At 42.3% G+C, this 17,810-nt stretch overlaps 2 protein-coding genes across 3 annotated transcripts; one reads left to right on the top strand and one right to left on the bottom strand.

Annotated features, from left to right (window-relative positions):
• Window positions 1-24: 24 nt before the first annotated feature.
• ALKBH4 (alkB homolog 4, lysine demethylase) lies at window positions 25-1,946 on the top strand. Its single transcript, XM_019511325.1, has 3 exons — window positions 25-138; window positions 329-526; window positions 846-1,946. The coding sequence occupies exons 1-3, from the start codon at window positions 25-27 to the stop codon at window positions 1,518-1,520; spliced, it is 987 nt and encodes a 328-aa protein (XP_019366870.1). The 3' UTR covers window positions 1,521-1,946.
• Window positions 1,947-2,593: 647 nt separating this feature from the next.
• On the bottom strand, window positions 2,594-16,994 carry ORAI2 (ORAI calcium release-activated calcium modulator 2). 2 transcript variants are annotated; one of them, XM_019511472.1, is made up of 3 exons: window positions 16,335-16,994; window positions 12,002-12,100; window positions 2,594-9,256 (listed from the first exon to the last, which is right to left on the bottom strand). In XM_019511472.1, exons 1-3 carry the CDS (start codon window positions 16,560-16,562, stop codon window positions 8,711-8,713), a joined length of 873 nt encoding a protein of 290 aa, XP_019367017.1. In that variant the 5' UTR covers window positions 16,563-16,994; the 3' UTR covers window positions 2,594-8,710. The 2 variants fall into 2 exon arrangements, with proteins under 2 accessions (XP_019367017.1, XP_019367016.1); XM_019511471.1 differs by lacking the exon at window positions 12,002-12,100 and having other exon boundaries at window positions 16,335-16,971.
• Window positions 16,995-17,810: the final 816 nt, after the last annotated feature.

Below are 17,810 nucleotides of genomic sequence, written 5' to 3'. Positions count from 1 at the left end.
GGTACCGGGGAGGGGCCGGGGGCGATGCCGCCCGCCCGGGGGAGCCCAGCCCAGCCCAGCCTGGCCCCTCGCAGCGCCGCGGGGAGTCTGCGGCCGGGACCCGGCGTCCTGCACAGGCCTAGCCTCGGCTGCTGGCGGGTGGAGTTGGGGGGAGGCCGCGCCTCGCTCGAGCGCCGCCGGCTTTGTCCGCGGCACGTGCCCGGGGGAAGCGGCTGCTGGTCCCGAGGGAGCCTCTCCCCAGTGCTAGGCCGCTAGACCCGGGTGTCCCCCTCCCCCACCCCCCGGCAGGGACAGGCCTCACGTGCCCGCACCCTTCTCCTTGCTGCAGGACGGGGAGACCTTCACCTACCGCCCCGCCGGGGGGTTGGCTGTCGGGGACCCGCACTCGGCCGCTGCCGGCTGGGCCTTTCCCTTCCCGGGCGTGCTCCTGCTGGAGGATTTCCTTAGCCGCGCGGAGGAGGCCGAGCTGGTTCGGGCAATGGACCAGGATCCCTGGAAGCCGTCCCAGTCTGGCCGCAGGAAGCAGGTGCTTTGGGGGAAGCCAGTTCTTTCTACCATCTGGTCTCCTTTGGGGAAGGAGAGGTGCTCACCCTCACGCTTCTGCTCACGTTTCCCTTGCCCATTGCGTAAAGGAGATCCTAGAACCGGCTCCGTCTCCCCCCAACCTACATCAGGCATTAGCTGTATCCAGCCAGGCTCATTGTTACAAGGTTGGACGCTGCATCTCGTCCTGCACGTGTGGTTGAAGTGTTATTTCCCACTTGACGCATGAAAGAACCAAATGGTAGGAAATGAATATGACTTTCATTGAATACTTATTGGGACCTGTTTTTCCTTTTCACCAGGACTATGGACCCAAAGTGAACTTCAAGAAGCAGAAGCTGAGGGCGGGCTGTTTCGTCGGCTTGCCCAGCTTTAGCCAGGATATTGTGAAGCGGATGAAGGCTCATCCTATACTAGAAGGTTTCTTACCTGTTGAGCAGTGTAACCTGGATTATCTTCCTGAAAGAGGTTCTGCCATTGACCCACACTTCGATGACTGGTGGCTTTGGGGAGAGCGACTGGTTAGCTTAAACTTACTCTCAAAAACCGTGCTCTCTATGTCCTGTGATTCAGAGAACAGCATCCAGTTATTTGCCACCCCCAGTCAAGAAAGTGAGAAACCAGATCAAACTGGATCCCCTCAAACTTCTCAGAACTGTAAAAACAATAACTTTATTCCCACGTCAGCTTGTGAAAATTCAGACAACTGGGACCTTGACCATACAACTCCCACAAAGCTTGTTCCTTGTAAAGAGGTGACTGTTGCTGTTCACTTACCTAGACGATCCCTGGTTGTGCTGTATGGCGCTGCACGCTACAAGTGGAAACATGCAATTCACCGCAAGCATATTGAGCATCGTCGGGTCTGCATCACCTTTAGGGAGCTGTCTACAGAGTTCAGTTTAGGAGGAAAGCATGAAAAACTGGGTAAAGAACTACTGGACATAGCTCTTTCATTTCAGGGGAAACCAGTATGACCAAGAAAAAGGCTGGAGTGATACCTGGTTTGGATATTCAGAAATCAATATTCAGAATTTTTTATGATTAGTTTTATTTGGAGTGGAAGGGGTATACGAATATTGGGTCAAATGGAAACATTTTATAAATGCAGTGAAGAGAGGGGCTCTCTTGTTATACTAAATAACATTTCCCTGGTAAGAACCCAGCCATTACTGTTAGTTCTTGGATGAACATCAGGAAATGGCTATTGTATGTTTTATCCATAATGTGATGAAATGCAGAAAGAAAGAAAAAAGTATACTGCAGACATTTAAAATATGTTCTTAACTCTGGAAGGAACCTAGGGATCTTCAAATGATTTACAGTTTGAGACTGTCTCTATAATTAGTCTCAATATTTTTTGTAAGGCAATTCAAAACCTCCAAATAAACACATTGCTTCAAGCAGAAAGACTGCCTGGTCTTTAAGCTTTTGGGATCATGTTACACACTTTTTTCTCCCTGCCTGGGTTAGTAGCAAAAGAAAAATAACGCCTCTTCCTGGAAAAACAAAATAGTTCATTCAGTTAATAAAGTACTCCCTCCATCTCCGGCTGCAATTCAGCCCAACTCAAGGCACAGATTCTAACCTCTAATTGAAGCCAGTGTGAGGTTCTACATTTAGAGCTGTACCTTAGGTTCATAACTGTCTCCTTGCTTGTTTTACATGGTTCCTTTAAAGACCAGCTCTCTAGGGAAGAAGGTAGGCAAGCATCTATCCACAGTCACTACTTTGTGCAGAGAGCTAATTAAAGCACAGCTTACATTTTTAGTAAAGGAAAAGTAATAGCGAAGATTAATTATAAATACTGTGTATGACCTTCATCTTCTGGGACTTCAGAGCAGCATTTGCAGCAAGCTGACGTGGACTTTTCCAATGACAGCTTGGACAGAGTTCAGATACTCAAGACGTCCAAGAAGATTGTGTTCTTTTCTGATCCTCTGTAATTTCTGAGCCCTGCTGCTAATCACAGTTGTGGGAGTATTATTTCAAGAATGAGTAAAGAGACAGACAGCAGCACTAAGGCCTAACTTTTTTCTTATAACATCCAACACAGTCAAGATGGCAGAACTGAAGTCTAGAAACCAGCTTTTCCTACAACTGACAAATTAGCTATGTTGGTCAGGGGCATGAAGAGGTCAGAGCCCAAATAGATACAACTGTGCCAGCAGAAGCCTTTAGTGCAAAATCATCAACCTAACCGAACTTTTACTAAGATAAGATTGTTTTCATCAGAGAGCATGCATGATGTATGGGGATAAAGAGCAGTTTGGCTGATATAACCTCTATGCAAAAAGGATTGTGCTGGTATAATAAACCAGCATTTTTATAGTGGTGACATGCTCTTAGACTAGTTATAGCCACCTGTATAAAATTGTTTGCTACCAAAAAATGACACACAAGTGAAAAGTATTCAATTATCCAATATATTTAATCAGCTTGAGTTTACAGATGCAACCATAGTTCTGTTAATACTTGCAATGAACCAGGGTCAATTTACTCAAATATTTAAAAAGAAATATACAAGTGACATGTTAACTCTTAAATTTATTATCATGTGTTAAATGTACATTGACAGAAGTCAAATTCCACGTAAGCTTTGAAAGCATGTCCTGCTGTTCAGACATACTGACAACAGAGCATCATCTACACGCTGGCAGCAGGTAAAGCTTATCCTCCACAAGATTTCCCATGGCAGGAGACAATATATTGAATTCAGATCAGTCACTTCATGATAGCAGTTTGCAGCTGATATCACTGGAAATGCAGCACATATGAGATTTACTTACTGCAGCCATGTTTTGGTTAAAAAAACCCAACAACTCTGAAATTACTATTTTTCTAGTCCGCCCTGAAAGCAGGATTGAATAACTTGTGCTCTTAAATTAGAGGCTCCCAACCCTTTCTGATCAACATACCAATTTAGACTAACTTTATCTGTAATGCTCGTACCCGCTGCCAGTTTTGCATTAGTGCAGAGTGCTTTATCTCAAGATGAATCTTGAGACATTCTAAGCCCCAGCTCTATCTTGATTTAGAGCATATTCATTTGACCAGCAGCTTTCTATAGCTGAGTACAAAGGCTCGTAAAGTTAGCCTGGAACAACCACTGTATGGGAACCACTATTATAAATTAGACTGCTTGGCTTCAGTAGTTAGCCCCTGCCATAATAAGCTGCAATAGAAAGAGTATTTACATTAATGTTTGGTCCTTATTTTCAGTCTCAAATTTTTTCCCTTTAATTTACATTCAGTCTTCTGACTGCTTTCTTAAAATATTTTGTATCATCTCGTTAATCTCTCAAATAATGAAACCAGATGGCTTCAAAAAGGATGTAACCTCTAAACAAGACAAATGGGACATATTACAGTTGATACTGTGCTATTTATTAGCTGTGTTTTCAGCTACAGTATAAAGGACGACAATGTCCAAGCCCAGAAGAACATAGAGATTGCAGAGACTTGGAATAATTAGGTTTTTACAAGCGCAAATTCCTGTATTCCGAATAAAAAAAACCTCAGAGTAGTGTATTTCCATTATCCAGTTTTACAGATACCAAAGTTTCATTTGGTCACTGTTTGCTGCCACACCTTAGCATATACTTTTCTTTGAGTAAACTCTGACTTGGACACCTCTTTAAGAGCTCCCCAAAAGATCAACACTCACCATTTTTTAGCATCAGTAACACACACAGTGGCTCTGTTTTACTTGGTCAGAAGCATATGCATGTTCTTTCCTAAAAAGGCAGAATGGCAGCATTATAGGACATTAAGAGTTTTTTTCTGGATTATCAGGCATTAGGGAGATCTGTGGAAAGTACAAAAAGATTTTTAATGTGCAACTAAGAGCTGCTTAGAACATTTTTGGCTACTCAGCTAATGCAGTTAATGTAAAGTGTACTTTAATAGTTTAAAATGTAACACTAACTCCTATCATGGCTGTTTATCTTCTTAATGAAGATTAGCAACTTGTAAACACCTTCCACAAACAAGACGTCCATTAAAATTCAGTGACTTGCATGTTGGACATTTTGCAAAAGGAAAATGAAAGTTGTTTGACCGAATATGGAAAGGTCTGCTATACGTTTGAACTTGTTTATCCTGTTTCACATAGGATGGGTTCTTTTCAGTTGTACATAGACACACGCACATATACATATTCCATAACATACTTTCCATGCGTAGATAAAGCAGAAATAGACAAAGTGCAAAACCTGTCGACTTCAACAGAATTTTTCCTCTGGCACTTAAATGAGTCAACATTCCTCTCTGAATATCAGTGCCTACAACCAAAACACAGGCAAGTGTTGAACTTCATGCACTGGCGATGTCTTCTAAATTTAGATGGTTATCACATAATTTAGAGTGTTCATTTTTTAAAAGGATACAAATTAGACTGATATTAAGAAATTAATTAGAAAATAAATGTGCTGGCCTGGTTATGTTGGCATTTGGGCATCGGACTGAGATGGAGAGGGATTTTTGTGGCACTCTAGATGGAAGGTATGTGAGGAGTGTCTTTTTGTGACAGCATCAGTCTTCTGAGGGAAGGGGAAGATGCGAACTGCGAACCTTGAGGGCATAGCAACAGGGATATTCCTGACTGGTTTTAAGTGAGGAACTGTAGTCCCAAGTACTGCAAACACTTTAACTGAGCTTAGCAGAAATATATACAGTGCTTACAGGTAATGCTATGCCCAGAAGTCTTTGCAGGATGCGGGTCTTCACACTGCTTTGCTGTGGTCTGGCATATTTACCTCCCTTCATTAAATTCTGTATTAGAATGTGGGACTTCAAAAGAAAGTTGTGGCCTAAAAAGAGCTTAACTCCTGCAGCGAGATGAGGACGAAACCATAGTGCCAGGCAGCTGTAAAACCCCTAAAAACCCACACAGAGTCTCAATGCACAGAGCAGCTTACCTCTGCTACAGCACCTACCTGCCAGGCACCCCAAAGACTGAAAACCTGGCACAGATGACACAAAGGCAATGTAACTGAATAGTACAGAGATGTATGCACAACACACAGCAGGAGTTTAACAGCATACTCCCAGTGGAGTGGGAAAAAATGACATGTTCAAGTTGCACAACTAGAAATCCTGTTCCTGTGAGGATGCAAGAAGTGGCAGGTACAATGCCTGGCATACTGTCACAGGTATGCACAACTGGCTAAGTACAGTTGTCCTTAACCATTCTGGATTTTATATAATTTTTGCATCTATTGCCAACAGTCTGTGCAGCTTTTCCAGAAGAAGCATCAGTGTCTCTATGAGAGCAGAGAAGACAAAGAGCCAGGAGAGAAAAAAGGGAAGTGCTACTTTTGAGGAAGGAGTTTAAAAAGGGCTCAAGAAAGAAGCTGATGGAAAAGTCAAGGACCCCCACAGCCAAAGATGGTAAGAATTACTGAGAGTCCCTGACACAAGGAGAAGGACTCCAACAGTCAGCACAGGGCTGTGGGCTAAAGACAGCAAAAAGCATAAGCTTGTTTTTTGTCATTCTAGTTTTATTTACCCTGAAAGGAGAGGATGCGATTCAGATGGAGTATCAAGCTGTCAGGAGACAGTCTCTGATAGACAGTCTGACGTGCAGCTGAAGTGAGGCAACTTTTCCAAATTCAGTCCCCTTCAGCAGTATCTTACATCCCATCTCAGGGAATTTCGTTTCCCATCTTGCTACATTTTTTGAGAAAAATCAAAGCACAATCTCCACTGCATTTCCCTTTTTGCTATAGTTCATTATAGTTGCAAGGAATTAACTTGAGAAGTTAGAGATGCTTTCAACAGTTATGTTGCTTTTGCAGCACCAAATGTACACTACACAATGTATTGAGCTGTACACTATAAAATGTTTCAATCTTAGCATTTGATTTCAAACCTACTCTTCCATTTCTAGGTATCCTTTAAGATGGCAAAATGTTAATCCTGTTATGACTGAGAAATAAAGGATTCACGCTTTGGGCCCCACCACAGATGCTTCCTTGGAGGAGTCATCTATACGCTCTATTTTCATTACTACAGTCTCTATTAGATTTTGACATGTAAACTGTAGGTTCTACAGTGGTGACATGAAAATCCCATCCTGATGCCCTGGCCCAACTTGAAAATCAACTAACAGATAAACTTCTGGTCTGCAGAACATAGCAGTTTAAACTGCAATCATTAACAATGTTCAATCTTAAAACTTGCATAGTGATCCTGCTCAAAGTCAAATAGCAGCTAGATGGAGAGATTCCTGCGTGAAGTTTAAAACTAGAATTCTTTAGGAAAGGATAGCTATATAAAAGAGGAGCATTAGCATTGGTACTGGTCACAGGATTATAGCTCAGGAAGTGCTATAGGCATTTTAAAAACAAGCTCTTTCCTGGAAGTGTATTTGAGTTAAGGAAGTACAAACAGTGGTTTGGCATGTATACGTAGGCAGATTGTGTCATTATTTTAATAGCACATCTGCAAACGTGCTTCAGGATAACTGATCAAAAAACAGAGGAGTGCTAAGCAGCTTGAGCACAAATTACAGTTAAAATAAAAAAGAAAGGGTCAAAAGTCTATTTCCAGGTAACTTACGAGACAAGAGAGAGAAAATGCAAGTCTTTCTGCACTGGGATTTACACTCTCCAAGCTGGGAATCTGACACCGACTATGCTGATGTTACACTTAAATACCAGCGATGAGAAGGGAGGGGCTTAGAGAAAACATTACAAACATTCAGGACTGGCAGCTGAGAGAGACTGTAAAACTGCTGCTGAGCGTAATGGCGTAGGGCAGAATTCAGCCTAAGCAGCAAGACAGGACAGATTTTGTTCATGTACTTTTACTTATCAAACTGAAACAAATTGCTCTTCTCTTAAAAAATGAAAAGCAAGCAACTTATTACAGAACAATAATTTTTCTTGCATGAAATGGTTACCATTAATCATGACCTCATTTATAGAGTGTTTTCTAAAGCCAGAAAAGCTACAGTGTTTTATAAGCTTCATTCCCTCAGCTTTGCAGACACAAACAGGAATCACTTTCACTACAGATGAAAAACAGCCAATGCAAGGGAAACATGAGAGCTCCTGAACTGCATAGCTCTCCCTTTGACAAAGCCTGGACATAGCTCCCCCAAATTTATCATGTGCCACAGAGGTGGGAGCTGCTTTAGGGGAAGAAACCGTTTGACACTTTAGACAGGTTTAAAATGCTACTTTCCTCTCAGGTACAACTAGGAAAAAAGAATATGGCAAAGGTATGGTATCTGGACTCCAACCCTTCTCTGTGAGACAAGCAAGGCCAGAAAAAGGATGTATTTTGTTCTTGTATATACAAAGCAAATGAAGATGACAGAGCCAGGTTTTGTTACGGCACTGTCCGCTATTGTACCGCATCTCCTTTTCTAGTCTTTCTAAATTCCACATCCTTAAGCAACCTTTATATTAAAAGAAAATGTCTGCAAGCTTTTCACAGAGGCTTTACACAAAGCTTTGTTATCTGAATCTGAGCACACACTCATTCCAAAAGAATGGATGCTACTGAAGTAGGCAAAAAACAGAGCTCCTGCCAGCCCAAAAATCTCGCTCCCCTGTTGTAAAAGAGCAGTAGGGACTGAAAAGGGAAAATGTATGAACCAAGAGTGATTTTCAGGTCTTTACACATTTCAAGTCCTGCCTCCATTTCTAACACCCTTTTAATAATAAAGGTGACAAACACTCATGTTCCATCATACTTTCACAATTTCCCAGTGAAATCTGTAGGAGATGCCATTGCTTACCAAATCAAGCCTAGAAATAGAGGTTGCCAGTTCATTGGTGATATACTGCCAGCAAGGGACCTCAGATGCATAAAAACAGGTCCTATAATAACAGCACTTTTGGGAAGCTGAAGTACTTTCACCTTTGGCAACAGAAAGTTATATTTTTAAAAACAGGGAATCAGAAACCCGACTATAATGTTAAAGTTGGTAAAATGTTGAGGTTCAACAACATGGCAGTGTCTATTTAAGTACACAGTTGTGTAGGACCAGAAATAGAGATCCCAGGGTCTGAAACAGCACTAGAACCATGTATGGCAGGCAATTCGCATTTTAGATATTTAAACCACCACTGGTGTATTCAGCTCCTGGTAGCAAAAATGGTTTACTTTGCTATTTGTGTTAGCTCAATGATTAGCTTTGATTCTGTATCTGCTCTTGTCACACCACCTGCAGCCCTCTGTCATGTCCATCTAGTTGCACTTTCAGTTTGTGGAGCTCTTCGATCTCCCGGTTATGGCGCTCAGTTTTGTGCCGGACGAGAGAGCGGTAGAAGTGGATGGTGAAGACCACAAAAATCAGACCCACTGGCACCATGATGATGGTAGAAACCAGTGCTGCTTGCCAGCCAGCATGGCCAGTAGGCTGCTGGATGATGGTAGTCTCATTTTTCATAATGGAGTCCACAGGAAGAAATTTTATCCAACAGAGAAGCACAACCTCAGCAAGGAAAAGGAGGATTCCTAAGACCGTGGAGAAACCCCAAGCCAGCTCGATGTAGAGATGCATGCGCTCATGTGGGGATTCACTGATAGAGTTCAGGTTGTGGATGTTACTTACTGCTTCCACATTAGGTAGTATACAGGTGCTGATGAGAAGGGCAAAGAGATGAACTGCAACCAGCACTGTTGTGCAGGCACTGAAAGCAATCAGCAGCATTTGGGGATACTTATACTGCATCTCTAACTGCACTTCTACCATGGCGACCTGGGGGAAAAAAATTCAAACAAGCCAACCATGAATAGTTGGTACATTTTCCACATTTCACTTTTCAAGGCTAAGAAAGTATCCTTCTTTAGGAAAGGTGCTTAAACTTGAACACATGCTTAAATGCTTTCCTGAAATGGGGCCTAAATGGGAAATTCTTGTTTTCTATAAAGATACATGTACAGCCTATATCTTTCCCTTCCACAAAAACATAAATTTAATGTCCAAAAACATGAAAAATTACTTCAACTTTGCAGGGTTGGTTTTCATTTTATAATAGCAAAATCTTATCATGCTTGTGACTTTTATGAATTGTGTCAAATCAAAACCACAAAAAGAGGAATTCTTTAGACAGTGAAATGTAACTTTGATTCATATCAAACACAACTCTAGAAGTCATCATATACATAACTTCTTCTATTTTCGATGTTAGCAGTCATAGAGCAGAAGTTAACTTCTGGTACATAAGGAATAAAGTCAGAGAAAGCTGTTACTCCCTTCCCTAGAAAGCTAACAAGCTATTCAATAATTACTTCTTGGTTAAAATGAGTGCCTCCTATTCCCAGGCCATTTTAAAGCCTTGTTACTACAAACATGGCTAAAGTTTCCCTCTCATTTTCCAATAACTCTTGTATGGACTCAGTAGAAATGAATTATAGCTAGTTATCTGTTTGGTAATTCCACAAAAGCTTTTTATTTCCAAAATACTCTACTGAAATAGCTTCCTGGAGGCTAAATTTATAAACCTGATATAATTGTTTTGCACATACACTCTTGATTTTCATCATGAAGTTAGGCACAGGTCAAATTAAGCAGAGGCCCAGGAATCAGCACTCAAGTTCCAATCCAATTCTGCTAGTGGCTAACTGTGACAATTTGGACATCTCACTTTACCTCTCTCCACCTCAGCTTTTCCCTCTACAAAGCAAGGGAAATATTTAGCATACATACTTCTCAGGTTTGTTGTGAAATTTCACCTTTGTATAGCACTCAGAAAATCTTCAGCTAAGAGAATCTATATAAATCAAACACATTACACTGGTAATTATCTCTGGAAAACAGTAGTTGGGTACTGAATGTCTCCGCCAGTAAACTTAGCAGATTAAGATCCATCTGCAGGTATATTTATTGATTTTATAGTGGTGTTAATGAGGCATGCCAACAGCAGACAGGAAAAACAAGTACATGGAGTCATACTTGACCTGGTATATTCCAACAGGGCCCTGCCATCAATATCCATATGTACAAGGATGTCAAAACAGGGCTCGTTTTTGCACACTAGCAACAGATCAGTCCCAGTCAGAAGCGCCCTTAGTACTTTGTGGATGTGTAAGAAAGGTACAAGGAACAGACTGGTTTAGCACAACTAGACAAATAGATTCCACACCCCTCTACTTTTATAAAGTGTGCATCTGAGACAGATCTCAAATAGTCATATCAGGGTCTGTACAATACCACCAGATTATTTCCTCTGGTATATATACTATTAGCAAGTTCCCTTCAAATGCAAGAGGAAACTAGGGACACAACCCAGTGCTCACTAATATTAATGGGAGCTCTGCAATGGACTTTACCAGGATAGGAGCAGGGCACAGATTAGGATGACTTCCCTCTCATCTACCATCTACTCCAAAACGATCAATAGCCTGAACTGGAGGCTCACAGGAAAATGTGGGGAACTGTACTAACAAACAACACGTAGCAGACCAGTGTACCTAGATTACATTCTGCTATTTCTGATTTAACTGAATAGAACGTGTCCCTAAAGGGAATAAAGCGACAAAAATCCATTTTCTCAGACTTTCTGAATTTGATAAATACATCTCATCCAGCATGGACAGAATCCTTATGTTTCTCTTTCCTTGCTCTGCTTACAAACAAAGCTCTGTTCACAAATGAACATGCTTCATATACTGGGAAGAACTACAGAGGATTAATGAAAACATTAGTTTCATCATGTTTCCAGCATGATCTTTTTTAGTCACAACAAAGTTACACCATGGTGCTCAAATTTTTTGTCCCGCAAGCCAGATGGGCTCCACTGGTAGGCCTGATCCAGCTTGGGTGGGGGGCAGGAGCTGCAGGGACCCAGCCCTGATCTGGCTGTGCAGGGAGAGAAACCCACTGGGATCCCCACAGGCCAGATGCCATGGCTCTGGATTTGGCCTGAAGGCCCAAGGTTGAGCACCCAAGTTACACTTGTAGAAATGCCTTGTAGAGGTTTCTCTCTCTACAATTCCCTCCATATTAATTGAGGAAGAGGAATGTCAGTCCTCAATTACTTGAGCTCTAAAATAAAAAAAAGAAAAAAAAAAGAGAGACCCTTGTATTACATTTGGCTGTTCTACTGTCAGTGCTGCTGCATTTAGATTAGAGCAACTATATAGTTCAGTGGTAGCCAACTTTTTTGGTCACAGTGCCATAAATTAAGCCCTGACACTCCCCAGGTGCCACTCGGGTCCCTGACCCCTAGAGGCATTCCTGATAGAGTTGGTGCCCTAGCACACTAGAATGGATGCACCTGGGGCTTATGTGCCACACAAAACAGGCATGGGTTGATCACCCTGGTATTTCGGGAGGGCACAGTTCCCCGAGGACCTAACATTTTGCATGCTGAATAAGAGCCTTATCTGGATGTTCAATTTATGGCTTCGTACTAAAGCTATGAGGTTGGCTGGCACAAGTTCTACTTGTTACACTGGTACGGGCACCAGCTTGCAGTTAACTGGATGTTTCCCTTCATACCAACATATTTCCTAAGGGTGGCTTCCGTGATGTGCTCTGATGAATCTTTAAGATTGATTGATGACTCAGTGAGAGGCATTTCAGGAGTAAACAACAATCCTGAGGGAGGAGAAGAGGGAGAGATGGGAAAGTAAAGCAGGGAATATTGTGTTAGCCAAAACAAGAATTAGACAAGTGTGATTTCATCTTAGCACTTTCTCCTAAGAAGGATGCCATGTGGTTCTCCACCCAAGATCAAAATAAAACAACAAACTAACAATACACTGGAAATCATGGTAAATATGTTTCAATATATGTAGCTCAGTCTAGTTCCCACCAGTCACTTAAATAAATTTCTTATCCCTAGCTTCTTTTTCTTCCTCTCATTCTGTAAAACAAAAGAATACTTGACATTTAAGATGACCTTGACAGAGTTTTGGAACCATCACCTGGAGTAATTTCTAGAGGCAAATATCAGAGAGAAAGGGAGCTCTGACCTTAGAAGAGGCAGGGGCCGGATTAGATAAATCCTTAAATTTATGGTCTAGGCCACAAAGGAGACTGCAATTTCCTTTTTTTCAAACAGTATCACAAAAGGGCTGGCAACAGCTACGGGGACTGCGTCGCCTCAGGGTTCCTAAACTGCGGGTGTCATTGGGCTCTCATCATAGTTAATACAGGCTTGTGTCCAAATGTAACATTTGGACTTTCCATGGCACCCCACTCCTGTAAACCTAGCCGGAGATACTGAGCATTTGATTCTACGAAAATACAACTGAGCAATTTTAAGCTTGTCAGATGCATCACTGAAATCAATGGAATTACTCATTCATTTTTAATTTGAGCAGACACTTGCATGCTTTACTAAATTGGAACAAAGTGCTCAGGTTCCTAAAGGATCAAGTCCTTGTTCTGTTTCTTCATGGTCAGTACGATATGAGCCTTTGATTCTCCACAGTACAATAGCAGAGAACACTCAACTGTGGAAGTTTGGGTGAAGACTAAAGCTGGGTGAGGAACAAGATGCTAATGTCTTTTAACACAAATATCTGTTAGCATTAGGCAGATGGCTTGGCAGTCACTACAAACAGTCAGTCCAGTAGATCTGTTGGAAAAAAATAACCAAACACAAACCTCAGAGCAACTTGACAACAAGCTGAGAAGACTGACTGCAAAAGCAGCTCTTCTCCTGGCCACAAAAATGATTCAAGAGATTTCTGTGGAAAATACTAGGTAAAGAGCAAAGGAAAAAGAGCTCCTCCATTTCCAACACCTACAGCGGTGGGTTAGCACACCTTCTTCCATATCCTAATAGTCAGCCTCAAAAAAGACGCAGGGGAATTACAATGAGAAAGAGAGGCACTGTATCTTTTGGACCTATTCTCTCCTTTGCCAAGAAGTGAAACCACCAACAAATGATCAAGTTTGTGTTATGTGGATGTCTATCCAATATGAACTGAATGAACAGCAGCCTCTTAACCTAGCTCATTGAATAGCCTTGTCTGGTACTAATTTTCAGCCAATACTGATCTAACTTAAATTGGAAACAACAACAGAGAGGTAACCAAGTCTATATACCATAGTCTGCTATCATATTTCTTTACATATTTAAATACACACAAGTCTTTAGAGAACTTATTTTACTATGAAAAACTTATGTACTTTCAGCAGTAGCCAGACTGATGTCTCTCTTGGAATAAAGCACCCAACCTGCTCAACAAATATTTGTCCAATGAACTACTGCAGCAGAGGTAAGTTAGGTGCTGATACGATAGTGTAACTGAAATGCCCAGTTTTATCATTAATAAAAATGGTGCATTTTAAAGAAATTCTTATATTCTGAAAATCAGGTTTCCAAAGAAAATGCCAAGTGCCATATTTACTCAAATCCAAGACAAGGTTTCCCCCACACACACACACTTACAACCAACGTTGGAGAAAAAGTCTCGTCTTAGACTTGAGTACTGGCCCAGGACAGAAGGAAGCTGAGCTCTGGCTTTGGCCTCAGGCTTGGAGCAAAAGCCAGAGCTCAGCCACTGCCTGCCCTGGGCAGGGCTGGTGGCATGTGGCACGGAAAGTATAGGGGCGATTTAGGGGGAAGCGTGGGTAAGTCCTGCAGCCTGTCACTACCCCACCACTCCTCCCCACTGCTGCTTACTGTTAGCTCCAGCCCCAACTGACCCAGAGCTGCTGCTGCTGCTGGTGCCCTGCTGGGACCACTGCAGCTGCTGATGGCCTCTGACTGCCCCAAAACCAGAGCCACCCAGAGGGGGAGAGGGAAGGGGGAGCAACAGATGGCAGGCACAGTCATGGGGTGTGGGAGATGCACGCACAAGAGGGAGGACAGAGATGGGGAGGAGAGCAGGCAGCAAGTGGCAGGGATCTGCTGCCCTCCCCAACTCTCCCTACTGCTGCTTTAGGGGGGGAAATTATAACAACCTTCCAATAATTAGATTATATACATGTAAAATTACAATTAATTTATAATTTTTCATGTATAAAATCTAATTACTGGGGGGGGTCATCTTGAATACTACGTTGTCTTGGATTCAGGTAAATACAATAACATGGGGTTCCAATTTCCTATGCAGGATATAAGTCTTGGTCAGCCTGGTCTATTTGATCTCAACAGTTTGAAAATCTCTCTCAAAGAGCAAGACTTGTTGGTGTCAACTTTAGATTTTTCAGTCTAACTGTTGTAAAGACTTTAACAGGAGCAAGAATCCTTCACAGACCAATCAAATACCATAAATTGCAGGGGGTAATTTTAGCAGACATCTAAGGACCTCAGAAACACATCATAAATATAAAAGTGAGATGGTTTATAGTGTGTATGTGCTGAGAATTTTCCACTGTTCTCTGTTCTTCTCAACCTCCTGAAGTATTTTGTTTTCAGAGTGAAGACTGGCTTCCAATCCTGCAAATTCAACTACACTGGCAGGCCACAAGCTCACGCAAAGTCTTAATGACTTCTCACACAGGCTGGGATGACAACAATAATCTTACCACATAATCCTGTTTCCACAACCATGTAACAGTCTTGGCAACACTACTAAAAAGTAAAAGGTCCATCTTTAAACACTATGAACCAGCATATTAACTATTAATTCTTAGCACAAGAAAACCCGCTGTTCAGCACAGGCTGAGAAAAAAAATACCTGATCAATTAATGGGAACCGTCTCACAATTAGAAGTTTCCATCTGCTACTTCAGAATACAAAATACATTATAAATTGAAATACATATGATATGAATATATGCATGCATATACACCAGTGGTTCTCAACACTTTTAGACTTGAGGCAGCCCTGGATAGACTCAAGGCGCCTCTTGAAAATGCCAGGGCTTAGTTTTCACTCAGTTTTTCACTACAGAAAAATAACAGAGCAATCCATCTGTTGCAAAAACTCAGAAAGACAACTACATATCAGAATAATTTTAATATTGTGGCTTCCTATTTGAAATTTCTTGGTTTATCTTGTGAATTCTGTTTGCACACCTAATAGTGCTAATATTGCACGGCATCCTGTGGTACCTCTGAAAGGATCCCAAGGCACCCTACAGTGCCCCAGCACCCTAGTTGAGAATGTCTTGATATACACAATTCCCCCTTGTAAAAAACAGAAAGCAAAAACCCGCCTAAGGGGTGGGAGGTGAGGGAGAAAGCAGAGGGAATTAGTCCATGGAAAATAAAAAACCCTTCTTCTCCCAACTTGGAAAGAAAAATACCTGCAAACCAAAGAACAAACTTACTATCAGGAAATTAAAAAAAAAAATTCATAAGTGGAAGAGAAAGCCTAAAAACAAACCAAGAATTCTCCATGTCTTGCCCTCCCTGCAATCACTGTTGCAACACCCTGTCTTCTCCCTTACTCACACACATGTATGGGCACATTCAAAGAACAGGCCAGATCTCTACTTTTCCTAAGTGGTGTTTCTGCTTCCCCTTCCCTACCACCATACACATTTGCTGAATATAAGAGACCGGAGTACCAGTTTCAGCTACCAATACGCAAGATCTAGAGGCAAGATAAGGGACAGGTGCATCATTCCAGCACTTGATGCACCTACTAAATTTACACCAAGACTCTTGACGTTGTCACCCCAGCACAGCCACTATTTTGGAAGTGTGGCTTGTGGGCATCATGAGATGATTTCCAGGTAGCTCATACACCAACCAACAAAGCTGACCTCAAAACCTATGCAACAGCAGCTAAGCAAAACCCACATTTAGATGCCCTGCTACCTTATTTAAAAAATGATAAAAGTCCCACATACAGAAAACAAACCTGATTAACAGAGCAAGGTTTTACAAAACCCCTCATTTCAGAATCCAGCAGTTAAAAAAACATACCATAGCAAACCCAGAGAGCAAAGCAGACGTTCTGCTGGATGCTTTAAGCTTGGCTCGGCTCAAGTAGAGTTTTCTCCACGACAGGGCCTGGACCGAGTGATGATTTGAAGTGACCAGTTCCAGATAACTGCGCCGGACCCAGTCCCGATAATCCATGCCTTTTGTGCCTGGTTCAGAGCAGCAAGCAGGGGTGGAAGGATCCACTGGAACATTTAATTCAGAACTCATGATGAAAGAAATGCTAAAGAAATAAAATATTTATATATTCAAATATGGATAAGAAAAAAATAAATATCAAATATAAGATAGGAGTTCATTTAGGAGCTACACTAAAAAAATTGTTCTTGCAAAGTAGATGTAAGCTGGAGCGCAGCACAAATGAAAATCAAGCTTCTACTCCATTCATCTGTAACCACTGTACATGACCATGACAACTGTAAGACAAAAACTCCATAATACTATGTCAATCTGACTTCAGGAAGGGCTGTTAACAGTTAGTTACACTGTTAAATTTCTAGGTTGCTGTCAGGTTTTTTTGGCTTTAAACCAGTCCTCAACTCCAGTCCTCCCCACCACGGGCTTGTTTTAAGACAGTTTGAAATAAAAAAAAGCCAGCAAATTTTCATTTGTACTTTTTAATTTGTTCCCAAGTTACACAGTCCACGTTGCAGTATCGTGGATATGCCTCAAAAACATCTTGCTTCAGTCCCATTGTAACACCAGCTGTTAGGTTCAATGGGTTAATGTTACTTTTTTTCCTAAAGAGGCACTTACAATTAAATTGCACCAAATCCAGTTCCATTTATGTACCTGCTGCTTCCCTTGTCCTTCCAGAGACTAAGCAGCTTTGAAAACACTGAACAGCACATACTGCATCTCAAACATATGGCCCAGCCTGTACATTGGATTCAGCCTGTGAAGCCTCACCATCCAGTGCCCAGTGTCATTCCTGGGTGTGATAAGACCCACATGGGGAACGGTGCACACCCGTGGCTAGACTGGACCCATAGACTCCCTCCCCACACACCACCCAGCCCCTCCATTTCTCTCTCCAGCAGCTGCTGCACTCACTATACTCACCTGGGACCCAAGCTGCATGTGGTGCAGATCCCAGGGCATCCAGAATGGGTGCCACAGTCTGGCTGAAGTGACAGCTGTGCTACACATGGGGGCTGCCCCAGCCAAACTGCTTCACACAGCACCTACTCTGGAACATGCGCTGCATTAAGGAGCCCCCTCCACCTGGGTCAGGACCTGTGCTGCATGTGGTGCTCACAAGCACCGTGTGTAGCACAGATCCTGGACTGGCAAGCACCATGTGAAGTGCAGCTCAGGAGCTGTGCCCAGCACCCATGCCAGCTGCTCCAGGATCCACACCACACCCAATGCAGGTCCCAGACTGGCGGAAGCAACCATCAGATCAGGTATCCTAAGGGAGGGAGAGAGGGAAGGGGGCTGGATGAGTTTGACACCCCT

The sequence above is a fragment of the Gavialis gangeticus genome, unplaced genomic scaffold (genome assembly GCF_001723915.1).
Source record: "Gavialis gangeticus isolate Ggan-Ray unplaced genomic scaffold, GavGan_comp1, whole genome shotgun sequence".
NCBI classification, from domain to species: domain Eukaryota; kingdom Metazoa; phylum Chordata; order Crocodylia; family Gavialidae; genus Gavialis; species Gavialis gangeticus.
This window is presented reverse-complemented; position numbering and strand designations above follow the sequence as displayed.

What these genes read in the sequence shown, in the direction of transcription:
- ORAI2 (XM_019511472.1), bottom strand. Translation starts at nt 16,562, where the DNA reads ATGAGTTCTGAATTAAATGTTCCAGTGGATCCTTCCACCCCTGCTTGC. An exon ending in TGCTCTCTGGGTTTGCTATG is followed by an intron (nt 12,101 to 16,334) that starts GTATGTTTTTTT and finishes CTCCTCCCTCAG; the next exon opens with GATTGTTGTTTACTCCTGAA. An exon ending in CACCCTTAGGAAATATGTTG is followed by an intron (nt 9,257 to 12,001) that starts GTATGAAGGGAA and finishes TTTTTCCCCCAG; the next exon opens with GTCGCCATGGTAGAAGTGCA.
- ALKBH4 (XM_019511325.1), top strand. Translation starts at nt 25, where the DNA reads ATGCCGCCCGCCCGGGGGAGCCCAGCCCAGCCCAGCCTGGCCCCTCGC. An exon ending in CTAGCCTCGGCTGCTGGCGG is followed by an intron (nt 139 to 328) that starts GTGGAGTTGGGG and finishes TCCTTGCTGCAG; the next exon opens with GACGGGGAGACCTTCACCTA. An exon ending in AGTCTGGCCGCAGGAAGCAG is followed by an intron (nt 527 to 845) that starts GTGCTTTGGGGG and finishes CCTTTTCACCAG; the next exon opens with GACTATGGACCCAAAGTGAA.